Raw genomic sequence first — 19,598 nt, forward strand, 5'->3', positions numbered from 1 at the left:
GAGAATAACGCTGATCATCTCCTAACAGGGCCACATGTCAAAGTCTGGGTAGATTAGATGGTAAGCGAACAATCAGTTCTTGTAGTCAACGTGTTGATGCAGGAGAAATGGGCAGGAGTAAAGACCTGAGCGACACTGACAAGGGCCAAATTGTTATGACCAGATGACTGGGTCAGAGCATCTCTGAAACAGCAAGGCTTGTGGGGTGCTCCCGGTCAGCAGTGTTGATTACCTACCGACAGTGGTCCGAGGAGGGACAAACCACAAACTGGCAACAAGGTATTGGGCGCCCAAGGCTCATCGATGCGTGAGGGCAACGAAGGCTATCCCATCTGATCCGAACCGACAGAAGATCTACTGTGGCACAAGTCACAGGAAATTTTAATGATGGTTACGGGAGGAATGCGTCACAACACACAGTGTAACGCACCCTGCTGCGTGTGGGGCTACATGGCCGCAGACTGGTCAGAGTGCCCATGATGACCCCTTTCCACCGTCGAAAGCGCCTACATGGGCACACATGGCAATGGTATTCCCTGATGGCAGTGGCCTCTTTCAGAAGGACAATGTGCCCTGCCACATTGCACACATTGTTCAGGAATAGTTTGTGGAACATGATGAAGAGTTCAAGGTGTTGCCATAGCCTCCAAATTCCCCAGATGATCAAAGGTTAAGCATCTGTGGGATGTGCTGGACCAACAAGTCCGATCTAAGGCAGCTCCACCTCGCAACTTACAGGACTTGAAGGATCTGCTGCTAATGTCTTGGTGCCAGACACCACAGGACACCTTCAGGGGTCATGTAGAATCCATGCCTCGGCGGGTCAGCGCTGTTTTGGTGGCACGCGGAGGACCAACAGCATATTAGGCAGGTGGTCATAATGTTTTGGCTCATCAGTGTATGAATCAAAGTTTCATGGCATCTTTAAACTTTATGAATGTAATAAAATTTAATAATTTAAGTTATTATAAAGTGCTCCCCAAAAGTTTATATAATGACAGAAAGACAGAGTAAGTCTGTCAAAAGGCATTTGGTTTTGGTTTTGTGAATTTTGAGTTGTGAACACTCCAAACGAACTCAGACCCCTTTAAAGTGAACTGAACTCTGACCATCTCAGGACTGAGAAGTCTGTTTCCAAATACTCTTTGATTATTATTATCATCAGAATCAGTGTTGGGAAAGCTACTTTGAAACTGTAACTTCCTAATCTGCAAGCTACTCATAGCTGAAAGTAGTTCAACTAAAGTCAAGCAACTCTTTTAAAAAAGTTGTTAGCTACACTACAAGTTACTAACAAAAAGTAGCTAGCTATTAAATTAGTTTTAAATAGGTATAACAATTAGATTATATTATTTAATTTGGGTAACATATACTGTACATTTATACTAAATATAAAATTAGAAAACTCTTTTTTCATAACTGAGTCAAAATTTAGTGATAAAGAGCAGCAATTGACCCTTCTCTGCTAAACACCTTCTTACTGCTATTGGTCCACATCATCGGTAGGTGTGACCTGGAGCTCCACCTACCTTGAGGCCCACAACTAATTATGTTTCCATTGTTCAGTCAGTCAAAATCAGTCAACATGAACACACTGGTGTGCAGTTACTAGCGAGCTGGTGCAAATTCACCTACATCTGTACGATTGTTTGCGTAGAGACATTTTCAAAGATCATGACATGCAATCTTTTTTTTTGTTTAATTAGTCTGCAAAAGGAATCTACTCCAACAAATCTACTCAAATACTCTTAAGTGCCCATTCACTCATGTGCAATTTGCAGCGAAAGCCATTCACACATCTACCCAAAGTAAGATATGCCTATCATCATTGTAATTATAAATAACAATAACAGTGTAATCGTTGCATATTAAGGCCGCATATAGCATGTTAGCACATTAGCGTCCTAAATTCAGAAATGCAGAAAGACAAATGAAATATTATCTACAGAATATTACTTTAAATCAGAATTTTCCCAGCAATTTTCCTACATATGAGAGAGATGGTTAGGTGAGCACACTCGATTTAACGGCTCCATTGCTGCAGTCGTGATACCATGTGACAAATGTAGCATTTTGTGACGCTATAGGATTACTCATAGGAAACTGTAGCTTGTTACTAAAAAAGCTACACTATTATGAAAATAGCTGAGCTACTGTCATCTGTTTAAAAATGTAGTTAAGTTAATAGCGTCGAGACTTTTAGTTAGGTTATGCCCCAACATGGATTAGAAAAATAATAATTAATATAATGTTAAAATGGTCTGGGTCTCGAAAAACAGTGGAAAGTGGATTATGACCTGGGGCCGGATTTACGAAAATGTTTTTAAGAAAAAAATTAAGAAAGTTCTTAGGATAAATTATAAGAAGTTCATAACAATGTTCCTAAGTGCAATTCTTGAAAAATTCTTAAATATTTTCTTAAGAACATCTTAATTTTTTTTCTCAAGTATAAAATGACAGGCATTGACATCATCTGATCATACTAGCCTGCTCATGAGGTTGCCTTGTGTAATAGCTACAACAAATTCAATTAAACCCTGGTTAATCATAACAATAAATGTACAGTTAAAGTCAGAAATGTACATTCACTTTGGGTAAAGTCATTAAAACTCATTTTTTAAGCACTCCACAGATTTCATATTAGCATAGTATAGTTTTGGCAAGTCGTTTAGGACATCTACTTTGTGCATGACACGAGTAATTTTTCCAACAATTGTTTACAGACAGATTGTTTCACTTTTAATTGACTATATCACAATTCCAGTGGGTCAGAAGTTTACATACACTAAGTTAACTGTGCCTTTAAGCAGCTTGGAAAATTCCAGAAAATTATGTCAAGCCTTTAGACAATTAGCCAATTAGCTTCTGATAGGAGGTGTACTGAATTGGAGGTGTACCTGTGGATGTATTTTATGGCCTACCTTCAAACTCAGTGCCTCTTTGCTTGACATCATGAGAAAATCAAAAGAATTCAGCCAAGACCTCAGAAAAAAATTGGGGACCTCCACAAGTCTGGTTCATCCTTGGGAGCAATTTCCAAATGCCAGAAGGTACCACGTTCATCTGTACAAACAATAGTACGCAAGTATAAACACCATGGGACCACACAGCCATCATGCCACTCAGGAAGGAGACACATTCTGTCTCCTTGAGATGAACGTAGTTTGGTGTGAAAAGTGCAAATCAATCCCAGAACAACAGGAAAGGGCCTTGTGAAGATGCTGGAGGAAACAGGTAGACAATTATCTATATCCACAGTAAAACGAGTCCTGTATCGATATTACCTGAAAGGCTGCTCAGCAAGGAAGAAGCCACTGCTCCAAAACCGCCATAAAAAAGCCAGACTACAGTTTGCAAGTGCACATGGGGACAAAGATCTTATTTTTGGGGAAATGTCCTCTGGTCTAATGAAACAAAAATTGTACTGATTGGCCATAATGACCATTGTTATGTTTGGAGGAAAAAGGGTGAGGCTTGCAAGCCGAAGAACACCATCCCAACCGTGAAGCATAGGGGGTGGCAGCATCGTGTTGTGGGGGTGCTTTGCTGCAGGAGGGACTGGTGCACATTACAAAATAGATGGCATCATGAGGAAGGAAAATTATGTGGATATACTGAAGCAACATCTCAAGACATCAGCCAGGAAGTTAAAGCTCAGCCGTAAATGGGTCTTCAAAATGGACAATGACCCCAAGCATACCTCCAAAGTTGTGGCAAAATGGCTTAAGAACAACAAAGTCAAGGTATTGGAGTGGCCATCACAAAGCCCTGACATCAATCTGATAGAAAATTTGTGGGCAGAACTGAAAAACATGTGCGAGCAAGGAGGCCTACAAACCTGACTCAGTTACACCAGTTCTGTCTGGAGGAATGGACCAAAATTCCAGCAACTTATTGTGAGAAGCTTGTGGAAGGCTACCCAAAATGGTTGACCCAAGTTAAACAATTTAAAGGCAATGCTACCAAACACTAACAGAGTGTATGTAAACTTTTGACCCAGTGGGAATGTGATGAAAGAAATAAAAACTGAAATAAATAATTCTCTCTACTATTATTCTGACATTTCACATTCTTAAAATAAAATAGTGATCCTAACTGACCTAAGACAGGGAATGATTGCTACGATTAAATGTCAGGAATTGTGAAAGTTTAAATGTATTTGGCTAAGGTGTATGTAAACTTCTGGCTTCAACTGTATCTATCTAATAACCTTTTTTTAAGCAGCAAGCATTGCTGTAATTTTTTTGAATTGTAAAGTGCGTGAGATGTGTTAGTTTAACCACATTAACTGTCAAAGGTGAATTTACTTGCTGGTAACCATTTGACAACCTTTAATTTGGCATGGAGCAAAAGAAAAAAAACTTCAGTAGACAAGATTTGGAGGTTCTTGTTGAGGAAATTACTGCAAGGAAAAAGTTCTTCTAGGGCAGCTTGATAATTATATCACATCCTCGGAAATGTAAGAGGTGGGCATGGGAAATGGTGGCAGAGGACAATCTCAGCATTCTAATGATTATTATGTTTCTAAAAAATCGTGGAGGGAGAGCACTATGCGTTTGAATTGACTAGCATGATTGGTCACCACATTAAGAAGCTTCAAAACGTGTTTTCATCTAAAATCACATAAACAGCCCATTGCAGCTTCCAAATCAACAACTGTGAGGTTATCTTAACTTTAAGATGTTTCTTACGACAATTTCAAGAATTTTTTAGTTTTTCCAAGAATTTTAATTCTTAAGTTTTTTTCTTAAGAACAATCTTAAGAAAAAAGCTAAGAACTTTAAGAAGTTTTTTATTTTGGGAATACAAAATATTCTTAACTTTTTTCTTAAGTTAGAAATTAAGAAGAAAATGGTAGTTAAGAAGAATTTTCTTCTTAAGAACATTTCATGAATCCAGCCCCTGGTCACAACTAAAATGGACCAAAATGAAGTCTGAGCGCACTTTTAGGGCCAGGGACAGTGTGAATACAAAGTAAAGTGGGTTACTTCTTATAAAAAAATAAATAATAATTTAGTCCGCTTAAAAGGGTTTGAGTTTGGTTATTTTAATGAGTGTGAAATAAGTGTGAAAACACCCTTACATTGTAAATCCATTAATAGAGGATTAAAAGCACAGACAAAAATGCACATTCAAATGTCTAAACAGGCTTCAGAGATAAAACAGGTAAGCTTACACCAAGCTGACTAAACTGTAGCAGACAGCACTGATAGTCTGTCTAACAGTAGTTGTTTCACAAGCTGCAGAGTGTCTAGATTGAGAGCGATATCAACTGATGTTGTGTGCAGACTCCACAGGGTTTTATGAGGCTCAAGAGATCTACGCCAATCGAGACAGATGGAGTGACATCGCCGTGTCAACTGCAGTTAACACGGCAACACACAGTAGGGGCTCACGCAAGCGCTGTTCAAGTGTACGGAGCCAAACGCCCGGCAACGAAAAAGGGCACTCATTCCGTTCGCTGTTAAAAGACTGTTACCTTCACAAGTGGCAGTCTGGGAAAAGAAATCATTTGGCAAAGTCCACTGTGCAATTAAAAGGGGCGAGCAAAATCTCCCACTCGATTAATTAGCGGCAGTACGGTCCGTAAGGGCCCCCTTGGGGGTCTGCACCTCCGCCTCAAGCTCGCATGAGCAGAGGAAGGAGGCGGGTTAAACAAATGGACGATTTTCTCGCCTGATGAAGGGACTCCTCGGGGGGGCGGGGGGTGGATGGGAACACAAAGTTCTCGTTGAATCTAACAACCAGCTAACCACAGTCCCCTCTGACAGACACCCACTACAGACAATGTTTCAGGCCTGAAAGCTGGTGTGCTTTTGCAGTTCACACTCTTTGCACTAATTAAGAAGGATCTAATTTAACTTTCAGATGTTTTTTAAGCTCTCTTAGCTGTCAGAAGTTCTCTTGTGAAGCAGGTCGGTCTGCACGAAAATGGTTAAAATGATAATCACGATTATTTTGCTCAAAAACTTATGTTGGGGGGAAAAATCCCTGTTGCCACTGCTTATATATCAATTCTAATATATATATATATATATATATATATATATATATATATATATATATATATATATATATATATATATTTATTTATTTATATATTTTTTTTTTTACAGTAAACCGTATCTCTCATGTTGAACAAGGTGTTAAAACTACAAACTAGCAAATTATTCCTTTTGACCAAAATTAAGTCATGTTTTGCCAATGCTTTACTGCCAATATAAGAGTTACTCTGTAGGGTTTTCACACTTGAGTCCTGTTTAAAGATAAATTTGTATTGCAATATATAATAGTAACATATATCTGTGATAATTTAGAGTAGCATGCGGCATAGCTATACAGCCTTTATTTTGGCAGAAAACTGAAGGAAGTGTGTGAGTTGATGTGTTTGTGTTTAGTTTGAGTTGACAACAGTTTTGTGCAGGAAATGCACTCATGTCCTCCTCGGTCCGCAAAATGCCAGAGCCATGGGGTTACTTTAGATTTGTTTAGAAACTGGTAATGGCCAAACATATTTGGAATTATGCAAATGTGCAATTGAAGTAAATCTGAAGTGCTTTGAATATAGGACATTCAGTGCACATTGGCAACAACAACACAAACCGAACTGAACTCATAGCACGTCTTTTCTGTATTTAACCCACATAATCAGTGCATGAAATAGAATTAAGGTGTATCGAGCACAGAACCTCATTACGAGCCTCGTGTATAATACAGATCAGCACACATAGGAAACATACAATCCTGGTAAACTTCTGCGGCTCCGTATTTTCTGCGCATGCTCGATTGTGAAACAGTGATTGGTCAGTGACAAACTTCTAAAGAGAGCGTGACAGGGTAGTAAAGGTGAAAATTGCCTTCGAAAGAGCTTGTGATTTGGTTTGTCATTCGTAGAAACAGCATATCATGAAAATGAACAACAATTTGCAAATTTAACTGGCCTATAATTTCTGCTTGTTAGCTCACTAATACCATAGACGGTTATGCTTAATTAAACATGACGCAGAAATTGTGATCGTGGTTAAAATACTATTAATTGTGCAGCACTAGAAGCATGGTTATTACAGTTAATAAAATAGTTTTTATTTCTGTTTTATCTTTCATTTGTCCTTCAATTTAGTTCAGTTTACTCTGTTTCACTCCATGCTGGTTATTTTTAGTTTTAGAGTTTCTCTATTGTGCACGTAAAGATTACAAAGGATTTCATGTTTTATTTAAGATTTGTAAAAATGTTCTGCTTAATTTCTGATTACCACAACATGTCTAGCTACAAAATTAGGACCATCTAAGCTGAAGTATGTAATTTCTGCGACACTAGCGCCACTGAATGGAATTGCAAAAATAAACAATGTTTTCAAAACAGCTTTCTGAATAGGCCCCTCACCTGCAGTTGTTAAAACAGTTAAATAGCCCCGCCCCCAACTCACGCCATTGGTTGAGTAACGTTGTTGGGGCGGGTCTAAGCAGGGCTCTCAAAGCAAACACAGGAATTTTTATAGCACCACAGAGACACAGTTTTTTCAGTTTTCGAGAAAATGTATCTATGAAAATCTATGAATGGCTTACTTTTACTGTAGTTTTCTCTGCATATTAAGCTGGGATAGAAGAAAGTGTTTTTACACTGAAAAAGTTACAAACTTCAGCTTACAATGTAGTATAAACAAAATAAGCAAAGATAAATGTTGTACCCAAGATCCATTAGTCTAATTTTAACAGTTAGCAAATGCAAAATCTGATCTTTTATCCTCAGCCATAAGACATGTAGTATAGTCATAACTATTTGGATTAATCTGAAAAATATAATAGGACAAAGTGTGAATTTGGTTGGCGTTTTTCGGTAATGCGATAAATTGTTTATTTTTAAGCAAATTTGGTGAATATTGATACATTTTTTAGAGCCTCTGAATGTTGACATTTAAGTAATGTTTTATTATTATTATTATATATTTTTTTATTTTTTTATTTTCTCCCCAATTTGGAATGCCCAATTCCCAATGCGCTCTAAGTCCTCCTGGTGGCCTAGTGACTCACCTCAATCCGGGTGGGGGAGGACGAATCTCAGTTGCCTCCGCATCTGAGACGTCAATTCGCACATCTTATCACGTGGCTTGTTGAGTGCGTTACCACGGAGACATAGCGTGTGTGGAGGCTTCACACTCACCACGCGCCCCACCGAGAGCGAGAACCATATTATAGCGACCACGAGGAGGTTACCCCATGTGACTCTATGCTCCCTAGCAACCGGGCCAATTTGGTTGCTTAGGAGACCTGGCTGGAGTCACTCGGCACACCCTGGATTCGAACTCGCGACTCCAGGGGTGGTAGACATAATAATTATTTTTTAAATATTCTCAGATTTTTGGTGCAGTAATGACAATTTTCTTGACATGCTCCAATTTCTTTTTTTTTTAAATGTGAACAAAATGTTAAGATGTCTTGATTATTCTGCTTATGATGATTTCAGACTGCCTTTTTTGTGTTTCAAAAGAAAAGAAACTAAATTAACTTGAGTGTGATCTGAATGAAATCAGTGAAATCAGTTTGTTTTGGAGTGGCTTATAAGTAGACTAGAGTGGCTTATTACAGCTACAGCACTATGACAAAAGACACCAATGTTAAATAAAATATACATTAATTATTAATAACTAACAGATTAAATGGTAACAATTTACAATAAGGTTCCATTTGTTAACATTATTTAACAACATTAGTTAACATGAACTAACAATGAACAAATCTTTTTCAGCATTTATTCATCTTAGTTAATGTTACCTTCAACATATAGTAATACTATTTTAAAATCAGAAATTTTATATGTTAACATTAGTTAATGCACTATAAACTAATATGAACTAACAATGAACAATTGTATTTTTATTAACTAACATTAACAAAGATTAATAAATGATGTAAAAATATATTATAAATTTTTAGTGATACCTTCATGAAAGTTAACAAATGGAACCTTATTGTAAAGTGTTACCAATTAAATTCTTCCGCTAAGTAGTATGGTTTATTAGCGCATTACCTGTATGCTGTTCACAGCTGCAAAGTAATGTAACAACTTTGCGCATTAATATACTGAATTTTCTTTTTTCTTTTTACAACAGCTTCAACGTGGCTCATCCACTCAGAATCTACTGTCTGAACTTTCCGTTTTATAAAATGTATTTTAGTTTAGATTAAGTTTTTCCAATGTTATGTTAGATTTTATTTTATTTCAGTTAACGAAAATGCTTTCATTTAGTTTTCGTTAATGATAATAACACAATTGTGAAGTGACACCATTTACAACCTGTTTACTGACAGAGCAGACAGTTATTATAAGTTTATGTGCTACACTGTGGTGTTGTGTTGTGAAAGTAGCATCTGATGTCCCTGACAATGACAAAAATTCCTCACCTGTATTTCGATCTGATCTGTATTGTTTATTTGAAAGACCGCACCAGGTCATTATAATATAGTGTTACCCAAATAACCCCCAACAGCAGAGAGAAAATAGTGTTGCTATTTATTATATTGTGAGATGCACACCACATCGCATGCTCACAGCAGGTTTAAACACTCTCTCGCTCTGCAGATTGAACCATTGATAACTGGGCACCTCTCCACATTTCAGAAGAGAAATGAATGTTTACGGAGACTTACACGTCCATGTGAATTATCTTTTAAACAGTTTGCAGTGAAAGCAGAATTTGTTGTCATTACCAAAACGGATACAGACACAAAACAGGCATCAAAATCCAAGCAGACAACACAAAAGCATGTGAAATTCTGAAATGTCTCTGGTACTCACAAAATGTCTGGCAAATTAATTCCTTGTCCGCTGTAAAATCAAATGCATAACTGTGTTAGACTTAAATTTAACCACTGAAAAAATAAACACATGATTATAGCAAAAAACACAAACTTCAGGACTCCAAACTTAAAAAATTACTGAGGAGCCACTGGCTCCTGAAAAGAAACTAAATTACTTTTCATTTGCCTAATTACCGAATCACTCATAAAAGCTCAAGAACATCCATGCCCATGTTCAGTTTTGAGAATGAATTTCAAGGATCTATTCCAGTGGTTGATTTCACATGGGGATGCATACAATTTTGTAATTGTGCGCTTTGACATTGTTAGAAGTTGTAGAACTAGTTTGTACACAGGAATTTACATTACTCACCCTTATGCCATCCCAGATTTGAATGACTTTCTTCTGCAGAACACAAAGAAGATTTTAAGAAGAAATCTCAGCTCTGTAGGTCTATACAATGTAAGTGAATAGTGACTAAAACTTTGAAGCACCAAAAAGCACATAAAGTCAGCATAAAAGTAATCCATAAACTCTAGTGGTTTAATCAATGCTTTCTAAAGCAAACCAATTTATTTAGGGTGAGAACAGACCAAAATGTGACTAAATTTTCCCTTTAAATCTTGACATCTGCAGTCTCCTTGAAATCATGATTTCAAGCTCTATTACACCTCCTAGTGCCATCTAGCGCTCCACGCATGCGTCAAGCACTAGGAAATGTAAACAAGCTTGATATAATGATGGTGCCTAGGGACTGCAATGGCAAAATGTACAGTAAACAATGTGTTACATTTTGGTCTGTTCTCACCCAAAAATCGATTGGTTGGCTTCAGAAGACATGGATTAAACCACTAGAGTCGTGTGGATTATTTTTTTGCTGCCTTTATGTGCTTTTTGGAGCTTGAGAGTGTTGGTCATCATTCACTTGCATTGGATGGTCTAAGGAGCTGAGATATTCTCTAAAATCTTTGTTTTATGCAAAAGAAAGATGAGTAAATGATGAGAGGGTGAACTATCCCTTTAATATAGTGGGACAACACTCAAGTGTTCTTTTTATAGTAAATTTAATATAAAATGAGGCATTGCTTTTTATCACTATGTTTTAGATTTGCATATACAGTATATATCACTGTTTTGGCTGAAAAAAGGATTGCAAATAAAACGTTGCAAATAAAATGTTCCCATCTATTGCCAATGTCAACTATATTTCAAAGTCCTGTCAAATATTTCATTTTCTGCCATTTTAGTCACAGTCTGGAGCCCTGGGAAGCCAACACACTGACAAGGACATATCAATTACCAAACAACTTTGGCACAAAAAGCACAGAAACAAACACCACCACACACTATCAACATATGCAAGCACATCGATACCACCAATCTCATGCAAACAGGATCGTAACACATCTCTGTCGACAGAAAGGAAATTTTAAGCTAAATCTACAAAAAATCACGTGATACTTAAACAATCATGTGATCTACACTAGGATGCACTTTATGGGTATTAAAGGGATAAGTTCACCCAAATATGAAAATTCTGTAATTATTTACTCACCTTCTTTTTCTATGGAGCACAAAAAGCAATGTTCATGCTCAGTCACCATTCACTTTCATTGTACGGAAAAAAGATGATATGAAAGTGAATAGTGACTGAGGCTTTCAGTCCTTAACATTCTGCCTAACATCTTCCTTTGTGCTCCACAGAAGCACACGCTGTTCTATGGTTCTAGAACGCCATGAGGGTGAATAAATGATGACAGAATTTACATTTTGGGTGAATTATTCCTGTAGTAATACACCTTGGAAACCGAATTCAATGTGAGCAAAAGCAAGTTTCTCTTGTGTTTTATTAAGTCTACCATAAAAATGCTTATTATAGCAATATCATTGTTTAAGAGGCAAATCAAACCAAATGGAAGTGTCACTTGGTGAAAAAACTGCTGTCTTACCACTATGGATAAATGCATTAAAAATGCATCTCTTTCCCATATAACCATAATTTGTGTCATTTTGGCGGTTTTAAAGGCTAAAGACTCATTCTAAATACTCGAGCGCACCCTTTGCAGCTATAATAAGCATATGTCAAGAATAGTAAGTAGTGATGGCACCCAGCTGGCCCATACACACGTGCTGTCACACAGTGGCCCCATCCAAGAAGGGGCTGAGAAGCTGGGCATCTGCGGGAGGTTAAGAGGCAGGTTGGGAACTCTGGGCAGAGGAACGCTTGGAAGATTGTTGGTTATAGTCCTGCCAGAGTTTAGAGAGCAGGAAAGAGCAGAAAAGAGTTGAGAGAGATGGAGAGTAAGAAGGTATACTGATATCAGATAAAGAGACACAAAGAAAGAACATTCTGTGGCAGAGAGGAGAAAAAAATCTTATTGACAGTACTGACCAAAACAGAAATAGTAAAGAAACAGACCTTTTACCAGAGTAGACAGCATACTCATTTTTACATGAATGAAAATGTGGCTGAAAGGGACAGAGATACAGTCTGTTCAATAAGTCATGCTGTCTTATACAAGCCATCAATGGGGCAAATACAAATCTGAACTACTGACCCGACTGCGAGAGCTGGTTGATAACTACCAAAAATCAGTTTATTCAAAAAATCAGATGACACAATAAAAGCGCATTTACCCGAGACTTGAAATCATTAGATTATTCTCTGCTTTTGACATCAAAACGTAAACTGGCATGCACATAACACTTGTGCACATTGAATGAGCCGTTAAATATGCCAGAAAAGATGTTTACATGCAACATGAAATTGGGGTAATGGGAAAAATTACACCAGTGTCGATCGGTTAAAATGTTTATAACCTCAACGCAACAATGGAAAACCATTTAAGGTGTTTGCATGACCTGATACGTTGTCGCCTTAAGCATAATCTGCATTGGTTGTAACTGGATTACAAAGTAATTAGTTACTGTAATCTAATTTCTTGTAAGCACAAAAAGTAGTGTAATGCATTGTATTTTTAATTACTGTAATCAGATTACAGTAACTGACTGTAAGTAATTACTTTTAAGTACATTACTTGGGTTACAAATATTTCAAAAAAATATTATTTATGTGTAATACAATTAAAATGTCTGTTTGCGTTTCTGTGACAGCTGAAGGGTGTGCGACAATGAAAATAGAAATTATTAATGAAAATAGACATTATTTTGAATTTGTGTTTTAGAAAGTAACTTAAAAGTAAAATAATTAGTAATGGGATTACTTTTTCAATTAAGTAATCAGTAAAGTAATCCTATTACAATTTTAGATAAGTAGTGGGTCATTTGTAGTGGATTACTTTAAAAAAAAACAAAAAAAGTAACACCCAACATTGAGCATAATCGGTGTAAGAATGTGCATGTAAACGTTCATTGAATTTTTTTTTTGTGTGGATTTTTCCCCTTTTTCACCCAATTTGGAATGCCCAATTCCCAGTGCGCTTTTTAAGTCCTCGTGGTCGCGTAGTGATTCGCCTCAATCCGGGTGGCGGAGGATGAATCCCAGTTGCCTCCGTGTCTGAGACCATCAACCCGCGCATCTTATCACATGGCTTGTTGAGCGCGTTGCCACGGAGACATAGCACATGTGGAGGCTTCACACCATCCACCGCGGCATCCGCGCTCAACTCACCACGTGCCCCACCGAGAACGAACCACATTATAGCGACCATGAGGAGATTACCTCATGTGACTCTACCCTCCCTAGCAACCGGGCAAATTTGGTTGCTTAGGAGACCTGGCTGGAGTCACTCAGCACGCCCAGGGATTCAAACTAGTGAACTCCAGGGGTGGTAGCCAGCGTCTTATACCACTGAGCTACCCAGGCCCCAACGTTCATTGTATTAAGGGTAAGGTCATAAATGGTTTAAGCATAATCCAGTCAGTACACGTAGATTTTTGCCCATCACCCTGATTTTGCTCTGCTTGTAAACACCTTTAATGCCGTTCTTACTGGCTTAATCAATGTCAGCGTCAAAAGCTTAGAACAATTCGATGATTTCCATTTGATCTCAATTAAACGCATGTTTCTTGCGTTGTGTGACTTTTTGAACAAGCTGCTTATTGGTAGTTATCAGCATATTCCTGTGCATGTAAACACTCATGTTTCATTGACTAAATAATCGACAATCAGCTGCACAACAGTAAAACATACAGTACTAATTAGACTGTACGTTTTCATTCACGTCCAATGCCAAATGGTGTATACACAGACTACCGGCAACAAAGAGGAAATCATAAAGTAAATTAGAAAAATAGAAAGCATTACGGAAGAGGATAATCTTTCGGGTTCTTAATCATCTTGCCATTCTTTGCAACATGAAAGAGGTTATTGGTTTGGCAGAAATAGCCTGACACTTTAAAACAAACAGGTCACTATGTTCTACAGAATGCAAGGAGAATCAATCGATAGAATAGCCGTAACCTCAAAAGAATAAAAACACTGTTAGATCGACTGGGTTAAATGGGGTCTTCAGTAGTCTTACTTCACAGACTGCCAGGTCTCCTGCTCAAAGCCACGGTGGATGGACTGAGCTATTGACGACTCCATCAGGTCGATGTATCGCACCACCAGAGGTATGTATAGGTCCTGCAGATGCTTGTGGAAGGTTCCATTGCACAGGTGAGCTGGCGAGGCACAAATACGAATGAATGCTTTGGACATGCCGACTGATATTAAGCAACTAATACTATGCAATAATGAAAGACCCCCAATGCTATAGTGCAGTGAATTAACTGGATTAACTAAACTGCATGTAACTGAATATGCACAATCACGTGAGAACACAAACTTCTCTCGAAGCAATCATGAATGTGCAACACAAGATTGCCACTAAACAATGACTTACATTTTGAGTTGTTTCTCACTAACAGCTATCATATGTCTTAAAAAGACTTGGAATATGATGCATGAGTCGCATGTACTACTTTTATGATCAGTGTTGGGTTAAATCCAACTACAAAGTAATTATTAACTGTTATCTGTTACTGACTTTCAATTAATTTAATTACTTTTAAGTACATTATAGTGTTATGCTTATTTCTAATATACTATTTATGTAGAATACATGAATTATGGCCCCATAACAAATCACTGTGAAGGAGAAATGTGAGGTACTGAGTGTATGACTAGTGTGTAACAATGAACAAGAAAGAAATATAGACATTATTTTGAAATTGTTGAGCGTAAAAGTGTTTTAGAAAGTAACTTAGAGGTAAAGAAATTAGTAATGTGATTACTTTTTCAATTATGTAATTAGTAAAGTAATCTGATTACAATTTTAGAAAAATAATTTGTAATTTGTAGTGGATTTCTATTTTTAAGTAACTTACCCAACACTGATTATGATACAATTAGATAGTTATTTTAGGCACTATCAACTGCCATTGTAACAAAAAGATGGACAGTGATGTTTATTAAAACATCTTTTGTGTTCCGCATAAGAAAGTCAGTCATACAGGTTTGGAATGATATGAGCGTGAGTAAATTATTCTCATGTTTGTGTGAACTATTCTGTTAAAACCTCTTTTTTGTGTGCGTGTTTTTAATGAGCTGATTTAGTTATCAGTTTTGTTGAACATGTAAACACTTTCAATGTAATTAAACCACTTTGAAGGAAACAGCAAGTGACTGCTGTGAAATGTTTTTGTGACCACCATAAAGAATGGAGATGTTCCGAGAGTGAGTGTGTGTGAGAGAGAGCGGGAGAGATGTGTGTCTCCTCAGGCATCATTAAGTGTAATTCCCCTCTCTCTGTTCCTCATCATTAACACTAGCCTTTTTACTCTCATGGGTGTGTGAGCTCAGTTCCCAATAATTTAACAATGATGAAACTCATTTGAGCATTTAGTGTCAATGTCAAAACACGTATTTTTTGGTCATGTGCAAACCGGCGGATGAGCACGCACAACTTCTGAAACAAATCCCTGATTTGGTTGTTATAAGACCTAAAAATAACATATGATGATTTTGACTGTAATTAAGCAGCTCTATACAATGACAGCGTTTTAAAACATTTGTATACACTTCACATGTGTGGGAAGATCATGAACAGTTATTAGAGTTTCTCCTGATCTTGACATCATTATAGGAACAATAGCTTTGTAAGAAAATGGACCGAAATGTAAGTTGTTATTCACTGAAAACCTTTCCCTTCGCCGTAGCTATGAAAACTCATTTGTGCATGTGCATGTTTGAACTTGGTGCATCAAGACTAGGCACACAAGTTTTGACGTCAATACTTTTTGTCTTGTTACCAATTGTAAATGAGATTTAAGAGCTACGGTTGTGGGGAAGATTACCTATGAATAACGACTTAAATTTAAGTTTGGTTGTCACATAAATCTATTGTATTGCTTAAGAAGATTTGGAATATAACAAATGAGTCTTATGAACTACTTTTAGGGTGCTTTTTGTCCTTTCTGGAGCTTAAACATCCCTGGTCACTATTTGCTTTCATTGCATGGAAAAGAGCAGAGTGAACATTCTGCAAAACTTCTCATTTTTTGTTCCACGGAAGAAAGTCATACAGGTTTGAAACGGCATCAGGGTGAGTAAAAAATTACATTTTTGGATAAGCTATTCTTTTAGTTTAGACTTTAAGAATGCCTTTGAAAGAATTGTCACCACATTCCCACAACGTTTTCCATCAGATTTCTCTCATTAAATTACTATTTGATAGTAGTAAGTACATTATGATGATCATTCTGCCTGTGTCTATTATTAGAATCAGGGCAGGATTAGCAGTCTGGCATACTGGGCATTTTTCTGGTGGGCCGACGCACTTTGGGGCCGACTGGGGCGGACTGGCCATCGGGAGAACCAATTTCTCTTCCCAGTCCACCTCTGATTAGAAGTCACAGTCAAGCAACAGAATCTATTTAACTTCAGCTTGGTTGGGGTTCTTATTATATCAATTCATTAAGAGTTCTTCACACAATTAACTTCCTATTGTGAACTTTGTTCATCCCGCTCTTGGTTATTGCAGGATAATTTCTGTATGTTTACAAGAGCGGTAATGGGATTCTAGTGCTCCGGATATGTCGGACACTCAGGGGTCTCACAAAACTGGCCTCTTCTGCAGGATTCAGGTTTTCAAATGAGAGGAGATAATTTACCCTCCAGTGCCACTAACTGATATCTAATTAGTGTGTTGACAGTAACAGAGCACAGCATGTTAACCTTCTCTCCTAACAAGGATTGTTTTCCAAAACAACACTGGTGTTAATTAGTGCGCTTAGCAGTAAAAACATGCAATCAGAACTTTGGATAAATGGAAGACAGCTTTGGACCGGGGTGGAGAGAGGAGAGAGAGAGAGAGAGAGAGAGAGAGAGAGAGAGAGAGAGAGAGAGAGAAAATAGAGAGAGAGGACCTGTTTGCTACTGGTATTGCAATCTGATCATCCCAAAACATTTTGGACTCTGTTTAAACCTATATTTAGCGCTAAAAGGGGGCCAAAAACAGAGCAAAAACATAAAAACTTTCTACACACGGTCAGTTCGCAGGAAATTGTTGAGCAGCTGATAGAGAGGGAAACTGTCCCAGGAGTCTTGCTGCTGGACAGCCAGTGCTGCGTCCATGTCCACAGTGTAGAGCAACAGGAAGGTCTCGGCATGCTTGGCCATCACCTCTGGCCACCAGGAGAAGGCCTGCAAAACACACACATGCATGTAGATGAACATACGCCGAGATATTTAAGAAATAGTTCACCCAAAAAGGAAAATGCTGCTATTATTTACTCACCTTCATGTTGTTCTTAACCCATATGGCTTTCTTTTTTTTTGTGGAACACCTAAAGAGAAATTCTGAAGACTGTGCTGGTCACCATTGTCGATGCAATTAAAAGTTTTCAAACTTCAAAGAAGCAAAAGCATCAAAAAGGATCATTAAAGTGGTCCATGCGACTTCTGCACTGTATCTCAAGTCTTCTGAAATCATACAATAGTTTTGTGTGAGGGACAGACCAAATTTTCCATTGTTATTTACTGATAATCTTCCCCCCAATGAGCTGTTCACCGCTGCAACCGGATCAAGCCATTTATTTAAAAAATTCAGACTCAAAAGAACAATTTGTTCCCAAATTGGACATCGAGTGACCAGAACCATTCTTCAAATTCTTTTTTTTTCTCTCCTTTTCTCCCCAATTTGGAATGCCCAATTCCCAATGCACTCTAAGTCCTCGTGGTGGCGTAGTGACTCACCTCAATCCGGGTGGCGGAGGACGAATCTCAGTTGCCTCCGCGTCCGAGACCGTCAATCTTATCACGTGGTTTGTTGAGCGCGTTACCACGGAGATGTAGCGTGTGTGGAGGCACACGCTGCTCTCTGCGGAATCCACACACAACTCACCACGTGCCCCACCGAGAGTGAGAACCACACATTATAGTGACCATGAGGAGGTTACCCCATGTGACTCTACCCTCACTGGCAACCGGGCCAATTTGGTTGCTTAGGAGCTACCCAGGCCCCCCATTCTTCAAATTCTTGAAAATTCTTCAACTCTTCGCCTTTTGTGTTCCACAGAAGAAAGAAACTCTTACAGGTTTAGAAGGACATTAGAATGAGTGTGAGTAAATAATGACAGAACTTTCATTTTCAAGGTAAGCTATACATGTGCGTGAACACAATCACAAACAATAATGCCAAAAGGCAATACTGAGGGTAAAGCAGGTTATACTTGGTTACTGACAAAATATTGGAAAAAACCAACTAAAGCCAGTGCATAAAAAGAAACACAATAACGAGACCTTTAAAAGAACTACACTGTCCTCAAAGATGGAAATAGACAGAATGGAATGTTGCCTTTATGCCCACAGCTTGGTTTTGTAAAATTTGCTTCTGAAGTTTTGAACACCATATGTACTAATATCAGACCATAGGGAAAGGGCAACCCTGAGTAACACTTATAAATGATTATAAAACACAAATAACACATATTAACACTTACATTTTAAATATTTTTTTAATATTAATAAAATATTAATTTTTAAATGATATTAAATAATATTATTTTATTATTTAACTAGGTTTACATTTCTAGAAGAAAGTGCTTGCAAACTTTATTCTATACAGTAATCTGTTTATAGACTATTAAATAGAATAGTGAGAGCTGAACTTTTTGTACACTGTCCAAAAGACCTGTACTCCAGAGTAATTATTGCAGATTATACTATGATAATTAAGAGCAGTTGGGATCAGTCTTAGATGGACTGCACATATAATTCTCATTTAAATGACCAGAAACATCCATTTAATTTCTTCAATCTTGTGATCTATGTGTTCCATAAAGTGAACCGTCAAAATGTATTATCTTGAGTGCCAATCAATTACCACTTAAAAGGTAAAAATCAGATGCATATTCAAATGAATATTTTTTTGTATTTTTATTTTAGAAGATATTACTATTTAAAAAGGCTAAATATCAATGAAAAAATGACAATTAGCCACCCATGTGTCTTTTGCGGTTGATTGCAGCGGATCAGAGTGCATCCATGCTCCTGAATTCTCCTGAGAAAAGGGGAAAATCTTTGTGCATTGTGCTCGGCTCTTTATTGTCTGCCAGTATGTGCACTGAAGGTTCTTCTGAAAAGACCCAAGTCCATCAATGCATTTCCCTCTTTGCATTCTTCCACATGCGGATTCATGGGGACGGCTGCAGCCCACTTAATTGAGAGTGCTAAAAAGAAAGCCAGACCATCTTGTCTTGTATTCTTTATGCTGGCATGTGAGCCAAGAACTTTCCGTCCAAAGCAGTCAGCATCAAGCAATAGGGATAAAAGTGCAATCAGTCACAGTGGAAA

The 19,598-nt window shown here is 37.7% G+C and overlaps 1 protein-coding gene across 4 annotated transcripts in view; it reads right to left on the minus strand.

The window, feature by feature from the left end:
* The window catches only part of LOC127436053 (calcium-dependent secretion activator 2-like), a 225,334-nt gene that overhangs the window by 32,284 nt on the left and 173,452 nt on the right, over window positions 1–19,598 (minus strand). For 2 of the 4 annotated variants that reach the window (XM_051689966.1, XM_051689965.1), the window contains exons 18-19: window positions 17,291–17,447; window positions 14,284–14,425 (exon numbers count right to left, since the gene is read on the minus strand). In XM_051689966.1, the coding sequence (XP_051545926.1) occupies window positions 14,284–14,425; window positions 17,291–17,447 (299 nt within the window). Of the gene's footprint in view, window positions 1–9,796; window positions 9,827–11,926; window positions 12,047–14,283; window positions 14,426–17,290; window positions 17,448–19,598 lie in introns of all 4 variants that reach the window. The other 2 variants (XM_051689963.1, XM_051689964.1) reach the window with 2 other exon arrangements.

This window comes from Myxocyprinus asiaticus, chromosome 46 (genome assembly GCF_019703515.2).
Source record: "Myxocyprinus asiaticus isolate MX2 ecotype Aquarium Trade chromosome 46, UBuf_Myxa_2, whole genome shotgun sequence".
NCBI lineage: Eukaryota > Metazoa > Chordata > Actinopteri > Cypriniformes > Catostomidae > Myxocyprinus > Myxocyprinus asiaticus.